We start from the raw sequence: 25,601 nt of genomic DNA on the forward strand, positions 1-25,601 counted from the left end.
CAGAGTGGCTTCCATAGCTGAAAAGTACATGTATTTTGTTTTGCTTGAAGCAGTAACAAGCAAATGAGATGAATGCGTTTTTGGGTGCTCCTTGTTTTAAAGCAATTCCCTTACCTCTTAAAACGGACAGGATACTATTTCCAGTGGCTCCTTTTGTTCGACTGTAACAAAACCTCGCTTGTTTTTGTGGCTCCTGAATGTCAGCTGGAGTTGCCAGCAGAGCAAGGCAGCAACTCTCAAAGCATACTGTAGGTGCTCACAAGAGCTTTAAATCGCATTCAAAAGCATGTTTTGTTCTAATCGCTACCATAAGTTCCCTAATGGGACAATAATGTCAATACTAAAATGATTCAGAAGAGCACTTATATTTTTATTTGGACCAATTAAAAAAACAATCATGTTAAGAGCAGTGGTGTAGTCCAGTGTATTTTTCAGTCAGCAGCGAGTCACCCATGGCCTACCCTTCTCTGGCTGGTACCCCCTGCCTACACTGATTAGGTTGGCTAACTTTTGGCATGAGGACTGATCAGCCAATCGGAGGCCGAGTAGGGTGGGTCATGTCGAGAAAAATCAACCCTTCAATTGCTCCCCTGAGCCACAATGGCGACCCAGAAATTTGCCTTAGGTGAACTGGTTTGCTCTTTGCGTACACGGGATACTTGATTGCGATGTGGGTTCGATTCCCAGGGTGGACGCTGCCTGTTGCACACTATCTACATGCTCAAGTTACGTTTAAAAAAGAGAAGAAAATATTTTTAAGTACCCATTAATTAAAACACAAGAATAGAGACAAATAGTTTGATTCAGCACAAAACAAATTTTGTTCATTGTTAAATATTGTAATTTGTTTTCTAGCATATACTTTCTTTGTTTGTTACCAAACTGTTAAGAAATCATGATAATTTTATTACTTTGAGTGAGTACAAATGATTTTTAATTCTTACATGTGGCCATTTTTAAAAGACGTTTTTCTGGACTACATATAAAAAAACAAACATAATAATAATAATAACCCACTTCTGCAGGGACCACTACACCACTGGTTTAGAGGTGTTTCTAATAAGTTTGGTGTATTGGTGATGCTAGGTAGAATGTGCAACGAAAACAATTAGATCCACTCCCGAAGGCGTGCCTTATTTTGTGCGTAGCAACAGCGCTCCCTGTGGCCACATGTAGCACTGCGTGACGTCGGCGCCCGCGCGTGCTTGTGCTCGTGCTGGGCGCCTTGACTCGCCTGTCATCATCATCAGGAGGAAACTCCTCCTAGCAGCAGACTGCGCGTTCCGTCGCCTCTCCGGCGCAATGGTCTCTTGGATCATCTCCAGACTTGTGGTGTAAGTCATTTATTTATTTTAAATCATTTCACACGTGAGCGTGACGACAATTGTGAAATTGGCTTTGTTTTTTTGCCTTTCGGAAGGCGACGCTCGATAGGCGTTTTTCTCCCTCGAATCTTCAAAACATATGAGGACATGTATTTTATTGTGTGACAAAATGTAACACAAATGTCACTAGATGGTATGAATCAGCTAGCTCGAGAGGAATGCTAGAGGTGGGCCTGTTTATTTATACCATGCTTTTAGTAGCTGCCTGACGCTCTCTGGTGTTTTGTTATTGTTATCATTACGACACATTAGCCAAATAAGACAGGCACCGATGTAACTGGGCGGTTACCCAGTAATAATGTGTTGATGTCCTACATTGGAAGGGGGGAAAAACACAGAAAGGGATGGGTCAGCCTTCTCAGGTTACAACCAGTCATGTTCAAAGCATGAAAAGAATAAATCCAGACATATGCTAATAGAGATATTATACACCCCTCACTATACCCCCCAAAATAGAATAAAATCTCTATTGCTACTACCGAGGCTTTTATTTTACTTTTTATAATCCTGCTATGACTGAGCGCCATTACATATAGCCTGGGCCAAGTCTCACAAAATAAGCCAATTAAATTGACATGAGTCTTCATTCACAATGGCCTAGCCCAAAATAAAAGCGTATGTGTATGTACAGTACACAAAATGGTGATCTCGGGCAAGTGTATTCTATTTGTATTGAGTGCATGTGGGTCAGTAACTTGATCGGCTCGCCCTCAGCTGTTCGCCGGGCCACGGTGCTCCTTTAGCCGGGTGCAGGTGTCTCACGCAGGCTAACTTTGTCTCATATGGTGGGTGAGGGGAGGAGAAAAAACAATATGGCCTACCTAAGTCTGATTAAGTGGTGGGACCTTTATCATAAGCGTCGTAAGCTATGATGACATCATTATGACATAAGGACATTGCCGTAGATCATGCGTAATAAAGTTATTACATTGAGATGTCAATGTAAATAGATATTCTATATCTTACGTATGTGTTAATACTGTAGTGGGATTAACGCTGACTACAATGGTAACCTTTGCACAATTAATACATGCCCTGTTCACGTATGTAGATTACTATCTTTTAATATTGTCCTAATGTAAATTTCCCATATTGACAAACATTTTCTTGCAGACTTGTGTTTGGTACGCTATATCCTGCCTACTCGTCTTATAAAGCCGTCAAGTCCAAAGATGTAAAGGAATATGTAAGTACATTATGTTTTTACTTCGGTAAGATTGTGCTCTTTCTGAAACTTCCAAAAATTCCACAAGATAGTGCCAAAGACCTGTCAATTAGGAAAGTAGTACATTGCTGTCAAAGACCTGACATCAATGTACTGTACTGTATGTTGAAGTGATGGCATCTCAACTGAGAAGCTGTCGGGGAGGAGCTAAATTCACCTTTGGATGATAATAGAATGGAATGAATTATGAGTCCCGCCGCTTGAGAATGTTAAATTGTAGAGTTAAAAATCAATGTCATTTAACAAGGGTAATTTTGGGCAGTGTGGGTTTGAAATCATATTAAAGGGTTTGAAGGTCATAGTTTGTGTTGTATTCTCAGTGAAGACATTATTTAATAATAGTAATTATGACCATTTTGGAGGAGCATTAATAACTCACGTCTTCGCAATTAGAGGGAGATTACTTCATAGTCATATGTTTTCATATGTGCTTTTGTTTTTATGTCTCAGTGCCATATGATATTTCTAGACAGTTCCCATATTTAAAAATATCTGCAGGACAAAGTATCAATATACGTATACTCAATCGTTTTGCTAAATATTGTGACGTCAGCGAGGATAGACTTCAGTTTACCCCACCCCCTAATGACATACACAGCACAGTTAAGAAAAAAGATCCCAATACAGTATATCGGTTGTCATATAATTATCATCAGTAAAATATTGTGATATTGTAAACTTGAGCTACCCTGCGATTTATCGACCAATTACTGTATTATTCTGTAACTCTATGTACATTTGCATTTACAGTTTAATTGCTTGTATGTGCACAAATATTTGGTTTCCAGGAGTGCTTGATTCAAATTTTTATGGATTGTACAGTGCGCAACAGTGGAGCTAATTTACATATACCAGCTGCCACATCTATCTATCTATCTATCTATCTATCTATCTATCTATCTATCTATCTATCTATCTATCTATCTATCTATCTATCTATCTATCTATCTACCTAGCTAGCTAACCTAGCTAGCCTAGCTACCTAGCTATCTACCTAGATAGCTAGCCTAGCTAGCCTAGCTACCGCTAGCTATGAATTGTTTTTTCTGTGTTTTAGGTGAAATGGATGATGTACTGGATAATATTTGCCCTATTCACATCTGTGGAAGTATTCACTGATATGTTTATTTGCTGGTAAGTAGTGATAATAACCATATTGATAAATTAATACAATTGTAAGTAATTGTGAGCAGTAAAAAATATTGACTGTGTTGTCGCATCATCACATTCTCTCTAGGCTTCCTTTCTACTATGAACTGAAGATAGCCTTTGTGGTGTGGTTATTGTCGCCGTACACGAAAGGCTCCAGTGTGCTCTACAGGAAGTTTGTCCATCCTACTCTTTCCTCTAAAGAAAAGGTGAACATTCCCCACTTCTTTTGCCACTTCCTCTTGTGTAGTCCAAGAAAAAAATGAAAGGTTAAAACACCATCCTTCCCTTTTAATTTCTATAGTTGATTCCCCCTCAGTAATAGCATTTGAGTTTCTCGGCTAACCGGGGGAAAACAAATGTGGCTTTGTGCTAATTCACTTTTACTGTGATACTATCTTCGTCTTTTTCCCTGCATCTGTGATGGAATGAGTTGTGTGTGATCGGAGATGACTCAATCACCCAGCTACAGTTGACACGCAAAGAGACACAACGTGTTTTTGTTTTGTGGCTTGTCCCAGGATATTGACGACTATATCTGCCAAGCCAAGGACAAAAGCTATGACACCCTGGTGCATTATGGGAGGAGGGGGCTGAATGTGGCCGCCACCGCTGCAGTCATGGCTGCAACAAAGGTATTGCCGACTATGAACTTTTTTTGTTTTGTTCTGACCTAAAAAAAATTAAGTCAGCGGATCAAACATTTCCAATGGGGACAGCGATACAATACTGATACACCTGAAGCCAATTTTAAGATTGATCTCTGTATTGCAGTAGGTTGTAGTTTTAAAAGGCGCCAGGTTATTTGTTAACTTTCCAAATGTGTAAAATACAGTGTTCATCCGAGCACAGTATGGTGGCAGTGAACTCAACTAACTTAACAAGAAGAAGCAGTTTGACGGTCAGGAATTCTTAAAAAAAAAAAAAAAAAAAATGCCTTCAAGCTCATCAATGCTACCCCAGTTGAAGTTTACTATTAAAATAAATTATTTAAAAGAAAAAGAGAGAGAGAATTACATTATGGATGTAAAACAGCCACATTTGTCTTTGGAAAGTGCACTTAGCTTAATGCTAACAAACAATGCAAACCCCAGTAGCCAGCCAGGCTACTAAACAGCATTGTTGTCATGGTGCTAACTCCCTTGTAGCCTTGTGTCCGTTATGTCTTGTTTTTTTTGTTGCTCCCAGGTGGCCAAGGCGCACACACCAGGAAGCTTTTAAACCCACTTTCACACTAATGAACAATTATGAGTCTTCAATAAAGCTAACATGCATGTTTTTTGAATGTTGAAGGAACCCGAAGCACAAGGAGAATTCTCACACAAGCACACGGACAACAAATAAACACTGGAGTCAAGATTTGAACCTAGAACGTCTCAACTGTGAGGCAGACGGACTTACCACTAGGCCAAATTGTTTATTCCAAAAATACCTTTGTACAAATAAAGGCCTTTCTGGCCGCTAATATCTTGTAGCAGCATATCTTGTGATATATAAAATTGGTCTACCTTTTTTCTGCCACGCTCCTCCAGACATTTCATGGACCGGCAACAATCTGCCGACAGGCAGGTGGGTGAGCCTGGGGTATTGGGTGATGAAGTAAACGAACATTAAGACAAACATAATCTGCTTCAATGTATACACCAGCAAACGGGTGAAGTGCCGTGATCTGCTGACCACGTCTGCCTCATTTTCCAAGTTCCAGGTTTCAAATCTTGGCTCAGACACTCCTTGGAAATCAGGTTAAGAAGGAAGAAGGTTAGATGAAAGAGACATTCCAGTTACAGAAATTCCTTTTTTTTGAGAGAAAGAGCTCAGTATTGTTCATTCGGTAATCTTACCGATTCAACATGTCATCATCATTGCTCTTTATTTATTTTTTATTTTTTTTTGTGCATGAGTATGTGCGTGTGTGTGTGTACAGAAATTCCTTCTGATTGGTACGCATTGTCCTTAAAAACAAAACAAAAACATAGTGCCAATGTGTACTAGTTAGCCTCAAGGACAACATGAGTAGCCCACAGGTCTGTTCTGAAAATAGCTCACCTGTGATGGGGCACTGTGACTTACTAAAAAGAATTAAAACGAACAATTTTAACATTTATGGATTTATTTATTTACTTAACCTATTCGGTAATCTTACCGATTCAACATGTCATCATCATTGCTCTTTATTTTTTTGTGCGTGAGTATGTGCGTGTGTGTGTGTACAGAAATTCCTTCTGATTGGTACGCATTGTCCTTAAAAACAAAGCAAAAACACAGTGCCAATGTGTACTAGTTAGCCTCAAGGACAACATGAGTAGCCCACAGGTCTGTTCTAAAAATAGCTCACCTGTGATGGGGCACTGTGACTTACTAAAAAGAATTAAAACGAACAATTTTAACATTTATGGATTTATTTATTTACTTAACCTATTCGGTAATCTTACCGATTCAACATGTCATCATCATTGCTCTTTATTTTTTAGATTTTTTTGTGCGTGAGTATGTGCGTGTGTGTGTGTACAGAAATTCCTTCTGATTGGTACGCATTGTCCTTAAAAACAAAGCAAAAACACAGTGCCAATGTGTACTAGTTAGCCTCAAGGACAACATGAGTAGCCCACAGGTCTGTTCTGAAAATAGCTCACCTGTGATGGGGCACTGTGACTTACTAAAAAGAATTAAAACGAACAATTTTAACATTTATGGATTTATTTATTTACTTAACCTATTCGGTAATCTTACCGATTCAACATGTCATCATCATTGCTCTTTATTTTTTTGTGCGTGAGTATGTGCGTGTGTGTGTGTACAGAAATTCCTTCTGATTGGTACGCATTGTCCTTAAAAACAAAGCAAAAACACAGTGCCAATGTGTACTAGTTAGCCTCAAGGACAACATGAGTAGCCCACAGGTCTGTTCTAAAAATAGCTCACCTGTGATGGGGCACTGTGACTTACTAAAAAGAATTAAAACGAACAATTTTAACATTTATGGATTTATTTATTTACTTAACCTATTCGGTAATCTTACCGATTCAACATGTCATCATCATTGCTCTTTATTTTTTAGATTTTTTTGTGCGTGAGTATGTGCGTGTGTGTGTGTACAGAAATTCCTTCTGATTGGTACGCATTGTCCTTAAAAACAAAGCAAAAACACAGTGCCAATGTGTACTAGTTAGCCTCAAGGACAACATGAGTAGCCCACAGGTCTGTTCTAAAAATAGCTCACCTGTGATGGGGCACTGTGACTTACTAAAAATAATTAAAAACGAACAATTTTAACATTTATGGATTTATTTATTTACTTAACCTTTTTATTTTTTAAAGAATAAAATATTAGTTTATTGTGGAAAATGCTGTTTTTATTTACCCAAATATATATTTTTAAAAAATCATTTTAGACCTATAATTTTAATTCTGTGACACAGTGATATCTGTGATAATGTTATACTGTCAAATTGTATTATTGGCCCTTGCCTAGTGCACACACACACACAAAAATAACATCCCTACATCCCTCACAATCCGCGGTCTACCAGCCAATTGTGATCGACAAGTTGGACTGCTTTCTGTCTCCAACGACCTCTCTCCTCTCCCAGGGCCAAGGAGTTCTGACGGACAGGTTGAGGAGTTTCAGCATGCAAGATCTGGCCGGTTACGACTCGGACACGACCGGCTCCACCCAGCCAACGAGAGCGGAAGCAGCAGCTCAGCACCGGGCTCGCACCATGATGCGCAGCAAGTCTGAGAGCTACAACAAAGGTGAGCGGACACACCAGGGCGGGGATCCTGCGGCCTGTGGGACTTTCATGGCCCGAAAGAGTATGCCTGTGTTCAATTATTACATCATATTGTTTTTCCGTTTAGTAAGGTCCTTGGAGGACTTCACAATGCTGATATAAACTGATAGGAATACGATTCCCCATCCCTAAAGAAACCATAGAGGCATGTTTAAAATAGCACAGAATATAATAGAGAATAATAGTTACCATGGAGCCTCTCCCACCGGCAATAGGTGAAAATCTGTCATACAAAAAAAACACTTTTTTTGTCGTTTATCCCCTCCCATATGTTTAATTATTTATTCATGCATAGTTAAATTTACTAAACCACATTTTTCATGTACAGTTAAATTAATTTTAACCAAAACGTAAAAAAATAAATATATTTGTAATTAGTGTGTGCCTGTGCCAAACATATCTTCAAAAGTTTTGATTTGTCTACCAGGTAAAATTTACTGTAAAACTAACACATAAAAAGAGACAATTAAACCTTGCATAGTTGATATAAAGTTTAACCAAACCACATGGGCTATAATGAAAGTATGCTAGCTTAATGCTAACATAATTCAAAACACCATAGTGGTCACGCTAATGGAAATTAGCATCTACTGTATGTTGCGTTTTGTTTATTGTTTGTTTGTTTGTTTGGTTCAAATAATTGTTACTTTAACACATGGCGCAGCAACACTTTCAAAAAGGTGAAAAGAGTCACACTGGCATACTAACTAATGCTAACAAAATTCAAAAATCACCATAGAGGTAGGCTAAAAGAAATTAGCATTTATAGAAGGCTATGTTGCGTTTTTTGTTGTTTTTTAACCTTCAAACAATTGCTACTTTAGCACACATGGAGCAGCAACGCATTCAAAAAGGTGATAACAATACTCACACAGGCATACGTGACATCAGATGGAATCCTCATACCTCCAAAATCCTCACTTTTCAGGAGACAAAAAAAAAGAGAGTAAGCCAAGCACATGTGTATTTGAGAAAAATATTAAATTTAGCAAAATTCAAGCACATGTGTATTTGAGAAAAATATTAAATTTAGCAAAATTTAACTGTCGCTAGTGATATTCTTTCTGCTTTTTGGGAAAAATCAATAATATAGTCCATTCACTCTTCTTTCATGAGTGACCCCTTACAACACCCCCAATCCCCCCCACCGCCACCCGCAACCCCCACCCCCACCCCCGGCCCGTCTTCCTGTTTGGAACGGGCAAGTGTGTCCTGTGATAATGCTCACAAGTACAGTAGCAGCTGGGGGGATTTGTTCCTTATGCCGTATCATGTGAACAGTTTTTCTTTGAGACGACTGTTCTATTTTTTTACATTGCTGTTTATTTATGTTTCGCTAAAATAAGACGATAGTAATACGATATCTTTAAATATAAGTACAATTAGCAAACTCCAACACCATCATTTGAATGCCCAAAAAACTGGGGTCACTACTCGCCGCAGTATATCATAATAGTATTTTGTGTCTGGTCACTTGTCTTCATTTTAACATCTATGCAGACATTCAAGTATATTGTTTATCTTTTCACTGTTACCGGAGGACATTTAGTGAATTAGCTGACGGCCTTCGTGAGGATTTAGGCTATTTGTAAGAAAGCATTGCTATCCTACTATACACAATGCTGATCATCTGATGCATCTTTAGCTACCTTTGTATTAAGGGGTGTGCCCAAAAAAAATCGATTCTCATAAGAATCGCAATTCTCATTTAGTACGATTCAGAATCGATTTTAAATGTCCCAAAATCGATTTTATTTAAATTATTTTATACTGTCTTCCCTTTGTTCGTGTGTGCCTTTATTGGGAGCGCTGTTCATGTTGTACCCGATTTGGCCACTTAAGGGCAGTGTGGTTCCACGCGGTCTGATACACTGTTAAGTTGTAGCCACATTAGAGAGTAGAAGAAAAAAGTCACGATCCAGTTATTCCAATAGAAGTTGTTTTTTTGCAGCGTGGAGCCGTTTTTTTTGAGTGATAAAAGTGCCGTGAGTCACAATTGCAATCAGAATTAGCGAGTCAGACTGGAGTAGATTATTACGATTCCTTGAACATCTATAAATTGAAGCAAAAATCATTGTCAATTAAATCATTTTGAATCAAAAATCGTCCTCAATCGAATTGCACACCCAAAAACCGGAATCGAATCGTAATACATTCAAAGATTCCCACCCCTACTTTGTATTGCTCTTGTGCTTTATCTCGTGAGATGGCGCAAGTGTACAAGCAGGTGACATTTAGGGGGATTGTTTACATTCAAAAAGGGTGTTAGTATTTATGCCGATCTGACATTTTCGTGGGATTAGCTGCCAATAAGAAAGTTACTTTCAGACGTCCTCAAATGCTATTCTTAGTTGGCCATAAATGTCAGCAGTGGGTTCACTGCTTGAGCTCAATGTCATACATATTGAAAGATAATTACGCTGCTGCAAATTGATATTCACTTTCATAGTGGGAATATAAAGTCAACTTTTGTTCCTAATGGCCGATATCAGTTCCATCTCTTCAAACAATTACACGCCATCAGTATCAATTATCAATCAGTCACTTGAAAGTTGACGGCACAATTCATAATTCACCTCCCACCGCCTTTATAGATTTTGACATGACTGACTATGAGGTGTTGGCATTAGACCAAAGGGAGCCAGAGGAGTCGCTGACACCCGATCCCTCCCTGCCCTCCACGCCTTCTCCCACTAGTCCAACTCTGGAGGAGTCAGAGGAGGAGGGGGGGGCTCCAAACTGGCCTCAAGTCGGGCTTGTGAAAAGAAAAGCTCCCGAGGTACCTGCTCTGCCTGGTTACGAGTGCTCAGCTGCTGCCTGCCTCTAACAGAGTGCTCAATTCACTCACACAGTGGCTCTTTAAAAAAATAATAATAATAAATTTGCAAATGCTGTGTCACTAAATAATCTTCATGCTTTATGCAGTTGTTAACAATTCCCTCATGGTCCAATTGGAGTTGCTGTTCAATGTGTGAGTGCGTTTGGAATTGTGGCATGTCACGGACAACTAGAACGAATGATGTGGTTTGACTTAAGTTTTTCACCACATAATCGCCGTATCATGTTTGTCTTAATGATTCATCTGGAAAGCAAACCACTTGCAAGTGTCGACTACTTGATGTGTGTGAACTGTGTACTTTATAAGTTGTATTGTGTGAATTTAATTATGATAAATTTTGCGCAACTTATAGACTTAAAGGTGAGTGAAACCCATCAATGTAATGATAATGCCATAACTTTTATTTAAATCCTATTTTATATGAATGCAGGGCTGGACTGGCACAAAAAAAAATCGGTCCTGGCATTTTGACCAACCCAGCCCAACTCTTGCCTAACATGTAGTTCTGCCACTGATTTTTACTGATGATGTTTCATTTTGCTATTTATATTCAAAATAGATTAATGGGCCGGTCCTTTTAAATTGTGGGCCAGCCTCTTGGGGTAAAATGTAGGAAAATAATAATCTAAAAGCACTGCATCGGCCCCAAAAGAGATCGGCCCACCGGGCATCTGCCCCGTATGCCAGATGGCCAGTCCAGCCCTGTATGAATGTAGCATTGCAGAAATTAAAAATTGTGCGCATTAATGTGGCACTTAAATGTAAAAGGGCACTTATTGAATTACTTGGAAATGTAGCATTTTAACTCCAGAAAATTATTATAAATACCCAAAACATATACCTTAAAATACATTAGAACTAGATACAGTACATAAGAATTTGACTTTACAGCAATCTGATTGGCTGGATCGGAATCGGACAATATTTAGAATTTTATGCAAAATTGTTGATCGGCTGTAATGTCTTAATTTGCCCAATTGATCAATGTTATTATATATATATATAATAACATATATATATAATTATCACCATTTTTTAGAAGATTTTTTCCCCATGTATTTCAATTGACGTCAATTATATGTGGAACTGTTGAGAATTTTTTTATTTTTTATTTTAATAACTCATTCACTCCCTGCCATTTTTACTGAAGCAACCCCCTTCGCTCCTGGCTGTATTACTGGATTTTGACTGATTTTGCAAGGCCCACGGAATATTGTGTCCTATTGCTATAAAAACATGGAACCTACCAAAAGAAAGATTAGTCTTTTCTTTCATCAGGGAAAAAAAATATTTCTATCTGTTTCCGTTTTGCAGCAATTAGCATTAGAATATAGTTTCATTGTTATCCACAAATCTATTTTGAATTGTGAGTAAATGGGCTTTTTTTTCTTCAACATGGCCCTGGTTGAGCTCTTTTGCTCTGCTGCCACCTGCTGGCCGTTTTTTGTAATAACTACCATTTCTTCAACCGTTCTCTGCAGGTGAGAGGCTGCATCAAAGCCTTCAGTGTGCTCTGTCATAAATACGTGTTTGGGACACTTAAAACGTTTAAAAATGAACGTATTTATATGTTTTTGGGACCATGAGTTAAATGGATGTACAGAATTGCTACATCTTCTGATCGAATCGGTTATCTTTTTTTTTCAAACTGATCGGTCGAAAAATCCTGATTGTGTAAAGCCCAATCAGAATATTCATACCTAATAAAAATTTTGTCTTACGTGAACCTGACTAACAAGCATGTTTTGGGAATGTAAGATCAAGATGGAATGCTGTCATTGAATTTTTTTTCAATATTGTCGATGACAAAAAAAAACATGTCTACTTCTGTAAAAGTCAGATGTGTAGTATTAGATTAATGGAGGCATTGATGTGTCATTAATTTGGTGAGAAAACATTGATGAACGCTATATGTATAGGATTTCAAAGCTATTTTAAGAACTATTGATGAACAATTCTTTCATTGCAGGGAATGTGACTTTCAGAAGTCTACATCACCAAAATAGCAGGATTGAGCTTGTAGCTGGAAGTGCAAATAATACTTAAAAAAAAAAACATCAAGTACTTTTCTGAAACTGATCATGTGGCTGATGTTTGCCTTTCTCCCCCGCAGCCTCCTCTTAGAGTCTTAAGGCCTTTCACGAGATCCAGGAGCGCCGTGTGTTCCAACGCTGAAGCCATGTGAGCGCGTGGGCCGTGCACATCGACGCCTCCAGCTGCCTCCAGCTTGCTGCAACACGTAATTTTTGAAAGGAAAAAAAAAAAAAAAGGAACCTTACGTGACTGAAGCGGCATTGCTTTGGAATTCGGTATTGCCAAAGTGACCTGTGACGACCTGTCTATATGATACAGTTGTGATACAGCAAAGGATGAAAAGTGAGAGCTCCATGCTGATCAGACCTGCTAGAAGTTATTATATGTACAGAGTGTTTTTGTTTTTTTTCTGTCGGGTTCGGTCGGCCACTTGCATGTGTCTGGCCGTGCATTTTTAGTTGTGCTACAGAATGTACTGCGGCTCGCTTGTCAACTGTGAGTCGCCATGGGTCAAATGCATGGCTAATGTGGTGAACGTTTTAAATGTTTTTTTTTTTGGAGTATCCTAAAAACAGCACGTCATGATAAATCAAGCAGCTGTGGATGAATTATTTACCTCTATTAAAGCCTTAATGAGGGATATTACGTATCACGTCTCACATGGAGAGAAATGCAGTTAGGGTCACAAGTATTTGGACAGTTTTCAACATGTGAGTCCGATTTTAGTTTTGCTAAAATATGGCATTTACCATTAAGGAATTATTCATTCTAAAACAGTGACTGTCCTAATATTTCTGAACCTAACTATTCCTTAACATTGTGTTCACCTGAATTCATTTTTTGCACTATGTAGTGAACAAGTCATTCACTGCCCTTATTTGTAGATATAGACCCAAAAACGCATCATGCAAAGGTGCGTCTCAGTAAATTACAATATTGATTGCTGACTTTTGAGAAACTTTATGGCCGTCACGACACTTCAAGATGTTTACGCTATGTTACCACCTTTGATGAAAACACCAAACTCCCGGAGCAGGCATTCTTGCAAAGCCATGGCAAGTCTATCTGGAAACGTAACTAATTCTTGATTCAGTAGCTCTCGTATTGAATTTTGGGAGGGGGAATTATATGCTTAAAAAACCGCAATGTCTAAGATGTCAAATGCTGATGGCCTCACTAACTATAAATATGTATTAATTGGCCATCTGAAGTGTGTTAATTCATCTATCAGACTATTTTTCTCATGTTGTGATTTATTGAGAATTACCTGTAGTCTTCTGTGATGAGCATCACAGTTTGTACTCGTCACTTTCACAGGATTTTGACAATCGACCGCAACCCTCTTTTGTGTGTGTGTGTGTCATTTTTAGGCCGTATAATTCAAATCACAATATCACTTAAGGTTTATTGTTACGTTGTATTTTCTGCTCTTGAGCATCTCTACTGTGGAATTTCTTGAGGGAGATTTTGCAAATTCCCAATCAAGAACTATTATGTGTTTGATGAGGGGCTGCCCGGGACATAATTCAGTATTACAGCTCACACGACTGAAATACGCATTTCACTTATGTAAGCGGTCATATTGAATTATGACCATGACAGGCTCTTGTAGTGATTTGTCGTTATTTTCTTCACATTCTGTTCTTGAGCCTTTGCATCATTTGAGTGTCACTGTCATTTGTTGATGGTTGGATGTGCACAGTAGTAAAGTCATCACTGCATCTTTATGCTGAAACAATAGCTTCTCAGGTACAATTGTCTTGTTTACACACCTTTCACTCGGACGTTGTAGATACTCACCATTCACATTGCGTATCCTTTTAATGGATGTGATTAAAAAATAATGATGGGAAAATCGTGTTTCAGCTTTAGTATCAGTATTACAGGTAATTTCCTTCCTCCTATACAAGGTCAACCCACTGCCTAATAATTACTGGGAAACTAAATATACAGCCCACTAGATCTGGAGGAAAAAGCGCTTAACACGTAACCCACAAATGCTCAAAACATACATTAACTCTTTGACTGCCAAAAACGTTAAATAACGTTTAGTAAAATCCTATGGAGTGCCAAAGACGTTAAAAGACGTTTTTTTTTCAAAACAGAGGTGAAACTAACCATTTTCTATTGTTGATTTCTGAAAAACGGAATAAGGTAGAAACAAACTTTTTTTCTGATGAAAGATGAGAGTCTAATCTTTCATTTGGTAGTATGTGTGTTTCCATAGTCCAAACACATAATTTTCTGTGGACCTTGAAAGATCAGTCAAAAATGCTTAAATCTGCTGGCACCCACGGCATCCCTTTTCTGAAAACGTCTGGCAGTCAAAGAGTTAATAAATGTCCTTGATCGAGTCAAAATTGTTCACAAATGTATGACATGCCATCTAAAATGGCCACAGATAGGAAAAAGGTTCCTCAGCCCTGCTTTGGATGGAATTCTTAAGTGATTTAATGTGAATCCGTCAATTATTAAATGCTTCCACTTTGCAGGGTTATCTTACGTTTTTGTTCTGGCAGGCCAGAATGACTTCAAATTGATGTACGCTACATGTAAAAGTAGCCGCAGTGATGTGATGGACATGGTTTATTGTTGGTTAAAATCACTTTACAGCCATTAAACATGAAGCAAACGTTTTATGTGACTGACTTCATTATTGTTTTTGATTGCTTGCTTGAAAAATGGGTGTTGACTATTTAGATGACATGATATAACAAAACACTTAATACATGAATTACTACTTGAGGTTGACTCTGTCATGGTACTTCAGGTAGGGATCATCCACAAACCAGTTTCTCCTTCTCCAATACGATGTTGTCATTTTATCTAACTTTTTACTCTGCGTTTTATTGCAAAAGACGTGCTCCCTCAGTCGCTTTCGTCTGGCCGCGCTTTTCCTCCACAGTTTCTTCTTGTAACCAGCCTGCGTACATGAGAGGGGAAACAAGATTAACACCTTTTCTTTAATAAAAACATAAAATTGACTCGTACCTTGCGTCGGATCCAAAGACCGCAATGTAGCCTCATGAACCGTTGTGTGACAGACTTTACAGACTTCCTCTTTCCTTTCTTTATACTGTAGTATGTCAGACTTCTGCTGGGCTGCTGATTCAAAGGGGGTATAAAGGCAGATAGCCTGCAAAAAAGGGCACTCTTATCATAAAGGAAAAACAGGTATTTGGAACCCATTCATTCATTCCATAATCACTAGTTGTTTTTGTTTTTTTATATGGTGGACTACAATCTAACATGATGTGCAGGAGTCACTGTGCAGTTGAAATGTTAGCAATTTATCTTCAGGAAATGTTGCATATGTGTCAATATTTGAACTATGCATACATTATCAGGAAAATTGTATTATTTAAGACTAATAGGACTGCAACCCTAGATGGCACTGTCAAATTAGTGCTAATGATGCCCAGGGCCAGAGCGACTTCAACTTGTCTGTGCTAGGTGCTAACAGCGTTACCGTTGGAGGTGGCCGCCCCGGAATAGTTGACAGGCTGGAGCGGGCAGTGGAGCGCGTATGGCCATGGCAGCACGGGCATAAAGGGGATGAGCAGCTTGGGTGAAGCCGGACAGACGAGCCACGTTCGTTATCCGGGTGCACAGCGACACAGTAAGCGGCGACCTCAGCATCCCTATTCGAGCAGAAGGACAACGTGAACCCGGGAACGACAACTCGCTCCTGCTTGAAAAATACCAGCATTGCCTCCCGTACACATTTCGACATACTATAACGTAAGCATTAAGCAACACACCCAGTAAATATTCGCAAAATCAGGAGGGAAAAAAACGCTAAAAGTCCAAATGTTACATCGCTTACCAGACAGGGTCCTCGCCAGGAGGGCCGCCATGTTTTCCTCAGAGAAATTACGTCACTACGGGGTCCTGAACGGACAAACAACATTACGACGGTTTACGACACAATGCTACCATCTAGCGGCAGGTCTGTCGTGTTCCATTTACAGTGAGAACTCGTTTGAATACATTAATAATAATAATAATAATAAGAAGAAGAAGAAGTACATACTCCAATCTGTACATAAGTAGAAGTACATATATGCATGTAAAAGTAGTTGTTTGTAAAAGTAAAAAATACTGTTTAACAATTAAAGATTATTGTAGCTTGTGTCATAGAAATGGCGTTTGTCACAGTCTGTGTTTGCATGTTGTTTACGCAGTACTTCAATACGGGTAAGAATTATTATGTGCTGAAGAAAGTAGCCCCTCTCCGTAATAACTGTAATTGACAATTCTGAAATCCTGCCATTTCTGATATGGCTTTTGCCTGTGATTAGCATACACCAGCAGATTGTTATAGTAGCCAAACGAAATTTCATTACATTTTGAAATTCAAGTAAATAATCCTAACAAATCAAATTAAAACAATCCAAAACGCAGTGCTTTTCATTGAGCGCGGAGCTTTATTACACCGAGTAAGACCACCATTTGGCCAATGACAAAAAGTGCAATAAACTTGTGTATGCACCTGTTGACATTCATACAATAGGTGTTCTGCGAGAATATTATCTTTAAACAGGCTTAGATTACACAATGAGTGAGTAAATTAAGACATTAGTTCAGTATTTTGTTTGGTGGTGTGCCTTGAATTTTTTCTAATGAAAAATAGTGTGCCTATACACTCTTAAACTTACCCAAGCCACTAAATTCTTGTGTGTGCTTGTAACAAGTGCAACTAAGTGGAGTAATGAATGTCACGCTGTTGAGGCTTTCATGTTTTTGTTGCAACCAATTTTATCAGCTGTCACATGCCCAAAAACAATCTGCCATGAAAAAAACAGCACTGCACTAAAAAAAAAAAAAGTGCTGCCTCTGAAATGGTCCTGTTAATTTAGATAAAATGCATGACTAAATCAGTGTTTCCAGCATCACATTATTACTTTTTGACATTTTACAAAAAACTTTGTCCAGGCATTTCTAGTTTCTTTGTGTAGACAGATTTTTTCTACCCAATGATGTCAAGCAGTATGGAAAATGGATGGATTTATGGATTATTCACCTGTAGGTACATTTCTGGACTAAATAAAAAGGCTTAAATGTTAGGTTGTAGATTATTTATTTTTCTTTAAAACATACAAAGATCTTTAAAAAAAGGTTACTTAAACAAAACAAAGAATTACATTGAAATACATTAAAAAAAAATGAGCCAACATGTTCCGTGCGCTGTCGTTGATCATCAAGCTGGTAGTTGCACCTACACGTCTACAGACAAACACATGAGTGCAAAGGAAAGCAAATATTCCAGTAAAAAAAGTGCTTTTCATAAGAAAGGAAAGGCTCCCACCAAGTCCTGGCATGCATCTGCTTTTGCAGCATGACGCTCCTAATCCAATAAGCTCGCTTACAAAAGGACAGTGTTCGACAACTGTGAACCTATCAAACTAGAATGTCTCGCACGACAGCCAACACGTGTTTCAGTAATGGATTAAATGTAGAGTATTTCCACTTTTGCGCTCTCTTTTGGTTTACCAGCCAGCATACACGGGCTCGGCATCACATGGAATTCCATAATAGCGACCTTGAGGCCTCTCTTTGCCTAATAGTGGCGCTCGGGACACACTCAGTTCCCCATCAGTGTCTTTCATTTTGCGTAGGACCATCAGAATGATGAAGAGTAGAGCCACTAGAAGCAAAAAAAAAAAGAAGAAGATGCAATTAAAATCCTCTAAGGGGGCTAATGAGATCTTGATACACACACTGAACAGTACACATGATACTTATTTGGGAACATTGCAAGTTTCACAAGACTGATAGGTGGAGCTTTAATAGAATACGCCTCATTGTTCCTGTCAGGGTGACAACTTACCCCCTCCTCCAATTACTAATAAAGCAATGGTGACTGGAGCCAGTTCACACGTGTCTCCCGCTTTGCGAAAGAAAGTCTCCATGCAGTAGCCTGGAGCAGAGCTGCCCTCTGGACAGAAGGCGTCACTGGGACAATGAATGGGGCTCACGTCTGGACTCTGGAAGCATAACAAAAAACAAAAACATAAACATCAATAGGACCACTTGCACAATTAAATCCAATACAAATTGTGCCTGCCCGTACAAAGAAAGGAGCATTTATTTAACAATATTATGTTGCAAAACAAACAACTCTCAGTATGATGCAGTATAGTTCCAATTAAATATACACATCTAGTATTTAGGATTTGCTCTATCAGTGTCAGAGTATTAACTCGATATAGACCGATGTTTTTTTTTTTTCAGGACTGGTACCAATAATTAATAGTCAAGGAGGCCGATAACTGATATTTGGAGCCGATATTCACTTTCATTAAGAGGAAAAATATGTCAAAATAAATGTTTAGCAAAATACTTTTCAGATTTGTAAAATGTTTGGAGTTTTTATTTTATTTTATTTAATCTTAGATAATAGATATCTTTGTTTTAAAATTCTAACAAAAGCTTTAGGGCACTCTTAGGTTCACCAGCATGTCTCAAAAAGTTATATGAAAAAAAGTAAATGGCTCCCTATTGTTTTCGCTAATGTTTTCTAAAAAATTTAAATATCTGAAATGTTTCATTTTTACTTATGTTAGTTTTAATTTCAAACAAAAAACAGAAGGTACAGATCAGTAGGGATTGTAACCATATCTAAACATCAGGATACAAAATTATCACGATATGAAGGTCACGATATGATAATGATCACGATATTGTGGGGAGGTTAGCGATACAAAAGAAGGTCACAATATTGTAAAAAAAAAAAAAAGAGGTCATACTAAAAAAAAAACACAATATTGTGCTTTTGTACATTACGGCAATGCATATAAACAACCTAAAATCCTAATAACACATAATATTGAGGCACTTAGTTGCTAATGCATGCACACATTGAGTTCCCTCCACATATTGACTCGGTTCACAAGCATATTACGTTCCCCTTCAAATGACGATTAGTGTGGAATTTAAACATAGAAGGGCCAAAACATGCCTTGTGAAAATTAAACGGCACTAAAAAAACTAGCCACCAGAATGTGCTAGAACTGCACAAATGGAAATCAACCTGACTTTTTTAACAGATGTGCTGCTTTTAATATCGTGACATGAGGACGAAGATATATTGTGGCAGTTTTAATACCGCGATATCACGATATTGCCGTTATCGTTACATCCCTACAGATCAGCAGCATCTCTTTTGAAGTTAACTGAAATTTTAATTAAATAGTTCCCTGAAGTTAACAGTTTTAAATGGATCTGTTATCAGGCAACAAATTTATCAAAAAGGCTGATATTCGTCAAAATACTGAATATCAGTCCGGATGATAATCAGTCTTATCATCTCATCAGATACGGTAAATTAGTTGTGGTTTGTCCGCCATGTCTACCTGTAATTTTTCAGTTCCGATTATTTTGAATTTAAAAAAAAAAAAGAACCTCAAATGGAACAATTAATAATGAATACTACAAAAGCACAAACACCCTTTTTCCAGAAATGTAAATACATTTAACCTTGGGCCTAAATTGCAATTCCTTTAAATTTTTTACAAATATATGACAAATTTGAACAATAGCAGTTAGAATTTGAGTGCGAATGTTTTTTTGGCTTTAGGTGTCCTGGTCACCAGCCAATTGCATGATTAGTACTTCTCGACCCTCACGAACTGTAGTTCTAGTTCAGTTTCTAAGAACGAATTGTTGGTACAACTCTTGTATTGGTTCTCGCTAAAGTGTGCAAGTGATCATAATACTAGAGTCTCTCAATGTGTAGTCAATTTTGTGATGAACTCAAAAGGAGAAGGCAAAGTACTGACTGGACAGTAGTGGTCTTCTGGGCAGACATCACAGCTCTCTTGGCCCCAGTGGATCTGGAAGGAGCCACTGCTGCAGATCTGACACATTGTCTGATGAGCAGCCTTATGCATGCCTGTCCAAAATCAGAAACATCACATCAACTATTAAAGCCGCCTACTGTCTATTATGGACCGCAGTGCTCATCGACAGAATCATACCTGGCCGGCACGGAGTGCAATCTTTTGCCGCAGTCTGGAGCGCCTCTGACCCCCCGGGACACGTCTGGCATTGCGAGCACCCAGAGGAGCTGTCAGGAAAAAATGATATTTTGAATACTCCGGTTGACAACACTGAGCTGTGAGCAGAACTCAAAGTCACCTTTGCACGATTCCCACGCAATCTACTGTACTGCACACTGGAAGCATGTGATGCTCCAATTGATTTTTCAAAGACTGACGCTGATAGCGAATCTTCACACACCGATTATAAATGTTTTGCATTTGAAAGGCAGAGACTTACTTGCAAAAACTCCCTCTTGAACACGGAGCACACGAAGTGGAACTGTGCAGTGAGGAGAAGAAACCTGGAAGAAGCACAGTCACGCTCATTAATTCAAATCGTGCATGGGCCACGAAAGAAATACTTGAATGCAAAAGCTGACATTGCAGTGTAGGTGGCTATCTATGAACAATACAATGTCTCTGCACGATAAATAGCTAGTAATAGTTCTGTCGTGATCAACCCACCCGGGGAGCAACTTGCACAGATCTCTGCACCAGTGTTGTTGTTGAAGGATCCAGGTGGGCAGGGGTGACACAGTGGGCTCCCAGTAAAACTGTGGTAAAACAAACAAGGACATGCATTTCATTTTCCTTATTATAGTACTTAAGTGGATCAAAATACAATGTCTTGTCTTTAAAATGAACATAAGAATCAACTAACTGTATTGTCATTTTAAATTTGACACATTGTACATGAGCATTGACATGAAATGCTCCTGGAGCAAATGGAATCTTGTAGGGCTGGAGTATTATTTTTTCAGGGTTCTGTGACTTGTTCAGTATGATTTATCCTGCTCACATTTACATTAGCCACTTGTTGCCAGGCAGAATTCATGTGGCTCAATAGCGACTGGCTACTCCCTAGGCCAATGAAAAAGTTGCACTCTAAAAACAGTTGGGTCAAAAATAACCCACAAAATTGGGTCAAAAAGAAACTCACCCAACTTTTTGGGTTATTCGATTTAGCTAAAAGTTGTAAATGAATAACCCACAAAACAACCCATATAATTAGGTTGCTTTGTGGATTACTCATTTAATTTGACCCAACCTTTTGTGTTAAATAACTTATAAAGTTGGGTCGGTTCATTTTTAACCCAATTCAATTGGGTTATTAAATTAACCAAAAAGTTGAGTCACATGAATAACCCACAAAATTGGGTTGCTTTATGGGTTATTAATTTAATTTGATGCAACCTTTTGGGTTAAATAACTCAAAGTTGGGTTAGTTCATTTTTAACCCAATTCAATTGGGTTATTAAATTAACCCAAAAAGTTGAGTCACAAGAATAACCCGGAAAACAACCCCCCCAAATCGGGTTGCTTTATGGCCTTTTAATGTAATTTGATCCAACATTTTGAGGTAAATAACTCAAAAAGTTTGGTCAGTTAATTTTTAACACAATTCAATTGGGTTATTAAATGAACCCAAAAAGTTGAATCACTTGAACAATCCACAAAACAACCCCAAAAATTGGGTTGCTTTATGGGCTTTTAATTTACTTTGAGCCAACATTTTGGTGGGGTAAATAACTCAGAAAGTTTGGTCCCTAAATTTTTGACTCAATTCATTCGGGTTATTCAATTAACCTCAAATGTTGGGTTAAGTGTATAATCCGCAAATCAACCCCCAAAACTGGGTTGCTTTGTGGGTTATTAATTTAATTTGACGCAACTTTATGGGTTAAATAACTCAAAAAGTTGGGTTGGGTTATATTTGATAGAAGTGCCTCGATTTGCGAGTTTTGTGATCAGCCAGTTTTTGCCTTGACTTGCGAGCAATGACTTGAGTTACAGCTTCTGACTCAACAGTTCCAGTTAAGTGAAGTAAAATGGCACAATCAAGGTGGAACTTTGGTTTACTAACAAATCGGTTCACAACCTTTCTATCTAACCAAATAATGTTTGAAGTCATTTATTTGGCTGACTTAATACTTAAATAGTCCTGCTGTGCTTGTTTTGTATCACTGCTCTGTATTAAACACAAAATGGAAAGCCGCCCCCAATGCCCCGCCAAAGGTCTTACTTTGTGTAGAAGCCCTGTCTACAGGGCAAGCACTGTTGCTGTCCAGCCAGTGGTTGGTAAAAGCCAACGGTGCACGGGAGACAAGCTCCAGGAAATAGACACAGCCCAGGGTTAGAGCAGCACGCGCACAGCAGGGTGCCTAGGGATAGAAAGTCCAATCGCATCAGCTCTTCCGGACCGCTCCCCAAAAAACTTTTGAGCTACTTCACTCACCATTGTCGTACTGCGATCCGGGTGCACAGGGCTCACAGTTGGAAATGTTGAACGCGGAGCAGCTGGTGGTGGTGCTGCTGACGGGAGCAGAAGTTGGCGTCGGAGCAGTGACGTTCGCCGCCAGAGTGCTGGCCGGGGCAGCAGGAGTGGGCGTGGTCTGACTCATCACCATGCCTGCGACACAAAAATATGTTGGTGTGTGACTTTTGAGTATGGAGGAGGGTGACTCAGTGCTGTCAACACAATCAATTGACTAAATCAGGAGTGTCACACTTATTTTCATTGCGGGCCAAATCGTTGTCATGGTTGCCAGCCAAACGTGATGAAAAATACATTACATAAAAGTGCTTTTGCAAGGGCTGTGACAGTGTGCCAAAAATAACGATAAACACGCAAAAACAAACTGCTTATCTTTTGTTTAACACATTTAATGACCTTTTAAATGAAACATCAACATCTAGCCATGAGATCTGCTAGCAAGAGGTTGATCTGACTTTCATCACAAAGCCACACTATCCATGCTTTCTAAAAACAGTTTGAAATGTGGACTCGTCAGACCACAGCACACTTTTCCATTTTGTGTGAGTTCATCTCTTCAATCGGTAACACACGATTGAATTAAGCTAGTCCAAAGTGAATATGTTAAGTTTAATTAATAATGAGTTCATTAAACTTAATACTTTGAAATGGAGTCACTTTGGATTAATCCGGGTAAATAGATTAAGTTAAATGAACTCATAAGTGATTACATTTAATATATTCACTTTGGACTAACTTAATTCAATCATGTGTTACCGATTGAAGTGATTTTTCAAAGTTGGCTCAACAATTTTCTTTTTATAGTGTAGTTCATTTAAAAAAAAAAAAGGTAAAGTGACTCAAGGGTTGAAGAACAAACCCACAACTTCAGATTGGGAGACAGCCAATCTACTCCCTGAGCCACGCTGCTCCTACTGTGTGTTAGTATATTGCTTGTGTCAGCTGGAATCTTTGTACCTCCAAGATGTTTTTGATCTCTTTTTGGATATTAGCAAACAGCAGGAGTGGCATAGCTCAGGTGGTAGAGTGGCCGTCTCCCAAGCTGAAGGTAGTGAGTTCGTTCCTCAACCCTTGTGTAACTTTTTTTATTTTATTTTAAATAAACTAGTAAAATGTACTCCCAAAAAAATCCTTCTAACATTTACTTAGAATTTCTGAGTGAAAAAACTTTACAAGGTTTTTGTCACGTGATGGGCCAATTCTCTTGTACACAGTAAAAATACTTTGAGTAAAATTTACTCTGAATATTTGACTCGCTTCCAAGTTAAAATTTTACTTGTTTTTTACTTGTTACTTGTTTACTTGTTTTAGAGTAAAAATGCCTGTGAGCTTACTATACGTATATGTTTTAGTCGTTTATGTGCATGTAGTCATTATGATGGGGTGATTTTACATTTGAGGGAAACCCCAACTACCCGTGACGAAAATGAGTTTGACCCCCCTGACATTACCCTGTATGATTCAGCTTGCTAACATAAGAAGGGGAAAACTGCACCTTAAAGTGCATGGACCGTATTTTCATGACCAGCAAAGTACAGACCTGCAGCTTAATTGTGCACATGGGTAGAGTTAAATTCTTTTTGCACCGCTGTGGGAGTGAACACAGCTGATTTCATTCCTGGCCAATTGAAGCGGCTCCTTTCACTCCCTTTAAAATCAACACAGGTGAGGCATGCAGTCTACATGGCGAAAGCATAATGGACTCGCTCGCTGGAGTACATGCAGGAAATTAGCGCACACAAAGATTTTTTTTGTATTTTTAGATTGTACGTTTATAAGGAAATGTAATTGTAAAGTGGGCAGTTGGAGACCGCCTTCCACTCCCAATCATGTTTCTGTGCCTGACAACCAGTTGTGCCGCAGTCAACTGAATGCTATTTAAAAAATTCATTAAAGATGATCATAATAATAATAATAATGCATTCAGTGAATTGATTTCTAAATTGATTCAGAAGGTTTATGAATGAATACAACGACATCACAGAATCTGTCTGCCTGCACCTGGATCAAATCCACCACTATCGCATTACACTACCTGTGCCACTACTTAGACATAGTTTGCTAAAAAATATATATATATAATAATAAAAAAGTGTTGTTTTCCGTTTAAAGCGGCATCTGTGCGGGAAAGTGGGGCCAGCAGGTGTATTATAAATGCATTAGCGAGACAAGAGCGCACATTGTGTGAGTAATCACATTAGCCATGTGCTTGTGTGGAAGCCGTCTTCCTCTAAAAAAAGCAGTTATTCAGAGAGAGGCGGGGGTCATGTGATTTGGAGCCAGAACTGGATTGGCAACAAGTCTCAAAATATACATCTATATTCATAAACAGCAGCGAGAAATGAGGCAAATCGAGAGAACATTGAGGGATTTCATTTCCCATTGTTTGATGTTCATAATTGGGCTTTGTTAAAAATGAAATAAAGATTGTAAAGCATAAAAAAAAACGTTTCAGAACAGAACTGAACGAATGTGGAAAATACCGAATGTAATGACCATAAATGTCTATACAAACAAGTATATTGCACATGTTTCCAATTCTTGAATACTCACCAATGAAGCAAAAGGCAGAGATCAGGGGCAGAGGTGGCCAACGGTCCATCCTCCTCTTGATGGTCCACAACTCTTCTCCTCTTCAAAGTTCATCTACAGCATCATCGCGTCCCTGACAAACCACTGACAACTTTGTTGTTTTTTTTGTGTCTGAGTGAAGCTCGCTTGAGGTGGGACAAGTCCTCTCATTGGCGTCATATGACAAAATACACATCATGTGATTTTGCTTAGAAGGGAAAAAGGGGGTGGAAAACTGGTTGGATGTGGTTTTTATGCGAGGCTTCCACCAGGAGTGCTAATGAGCAAGA

General features: G+C 38.6%; 3 protein-coding genes across 3 annotated transcripts; 1 reads left to right on the forward strand and 2 right to left on the reverse strand.

Annotated features, from left to right (window-relative positions):
- The first annotated feature begins 824 nt into the window (after nt 1–824).
- reep1 (receptor accessory protein 1) lies at nt 825–15,062 on the forward strand. Its single transcript, XM_077555413.1, has 8 exons — nt 825–1,334; nt 2,499–2,571; nt 3,668–3,744; nt 3,848–3,968; nt 4,281–4,394; nt 7,350–7,512; nt 10,145–10,329; nt 12,503–15,062. Exons 1-8 carry the CDS (start codon nt 1,303–1,305, stop codon nt 12,572–12,574), a joined length of 837 nt encoding a protein of 278 aa, XP_077411539.1. The 5' UTR covers nt 825–1,302; the 3' UTR covers nt 12,575–15,062.
- mrpl35 (mitochondrial ribosomal protein L35) lies at nt 14,992–16,373 on the reverse strand. The gene is made up of 4 exons (XM_077555412.1): nt 16,250–16,373; nt 15,893–16,064; nt 15,415–15,559; nt 14,992–15,346 (listed from the first exon to the last, which is right to left on the reverse strand). The coding sequence occupies exons 1-4, from the start codon at nt 16,278–16,280 to the stop codon at nt 15,161–15,163; spliced, it is 534 nt and encodes a 177-aa protein (XP_077411538.1). The 5' UTR covers nt 16,281–16,373; the 3' UTR covers nt 14,992–15,160.
- A 1,113-nt stretch (nt 16,374–17,486) lies between these two features.
- LOC144061447 (uncharacterized) lies at nt 17,487–25,479 on the reverse strand. Its single transcript, XM_077581935.1, has 9 exons — nt 25,294–25,479; nt 22,702–22,875; nt 22,489–22,627; nt 20,931–21,019; nt 20,704–20,767; nt 20,403–20,491; nt 20,205–20,317; nt 18,254–18,410; nt 17,487–18,070 (listed from the first exon to the last, which is right to left on the reverse strand). The coding sequence occupies exons 1-9, from the start codon at nt 25,340–25,342 to the stop codon at nt 17,913–17,915; spliced, it is 1,032 nt and encodes a 343-aa protein (XP_077438061.1). The 5' UTR covers nt 25,343–25,479; the 3' UTR covers nt 17,487–17,912.
- Between the last annotated feature and the right edge of the window lie 122 nt (nt 25,480–25,601).

This window comes from Vanacampus margaritifer, chromosome 1 (assembly GCF_051991255.1).
Source record: "Vanacampus margaritifer isolate UIUO_Vmar chromosome 1, RoL_Vmar_1.0, whole genome shotgun sequence".
In the NCBI taxonomy this organism is placed as follows: Eukaryota; Metazoa; Chordata; class Actinopteri; order Syngnathiformes; family Syngnathidae; genus Vanacampus; species Vanacampus margaritifer.

Bases quoted from the DNA above. Each gene is read 5' to 3' on its own strand.
- reep1 (XM_077555413.1), top strand. From the start codon at position 1,303: ATGGTCTCTTGGATCATCTCCAGACTTGTGGT. The intron at 2,572-3,667 runs GTAAGTACATTA...TCTGTGTTTTAG, and splicing joins CCAAAGATGTAAAGGAATAT to GTGAAATGGATGATGTACTG. The intron at 7,513-10,144 runs GTGAGCGGACAC...CCGCCTTTATAG, and splicing joins GTCTGAGAGCTACAACAAAG to ATTTTGACATGACTGACTAT.
- mrpl35 (XM_077555412.1), bottom strand. From the start codon at position 16,280: ATGGCGGCCCTCCTGGCGAGGACCCTGTCTG. The intron at 15,560-15,892 runs GTAACGCTGTTA...CCTTTTTTGCAG, and splicing joins CGGGGCGGCCACCTCCAACG to GCTATCTGCCTTTATACCCC. The intron at 15,347-15,414 runs GTACGAGTCAAT...TCATGTACGCAG, and splicing joins GTCTTTGGATCCGACGCAAG to GCTGGTTACAAGAAGAAACT.
- LOC144061447 (XM_077581935.1), bottom strand. From the start codon at position 25,342: ATGGACCGTTGGCCACCTCTGCCCCTGATCTCTGCCTTTTGCTTCATT. The intron at 21,020-22,488 runs GTAAGACCTTTG...GTTTTACCACAG, and splicing joins AGACAGGGCTTCTACACAAA to TTTTACTGGGAGCCCACTGT. The intron at 18,071-18,253 runs GTAAGTTGTCAC...TTTTGCTTCTAG, and splicing joins ATTAGTAATTGGAGGAGGGG to TGGCTCTACTCTTCATCATT.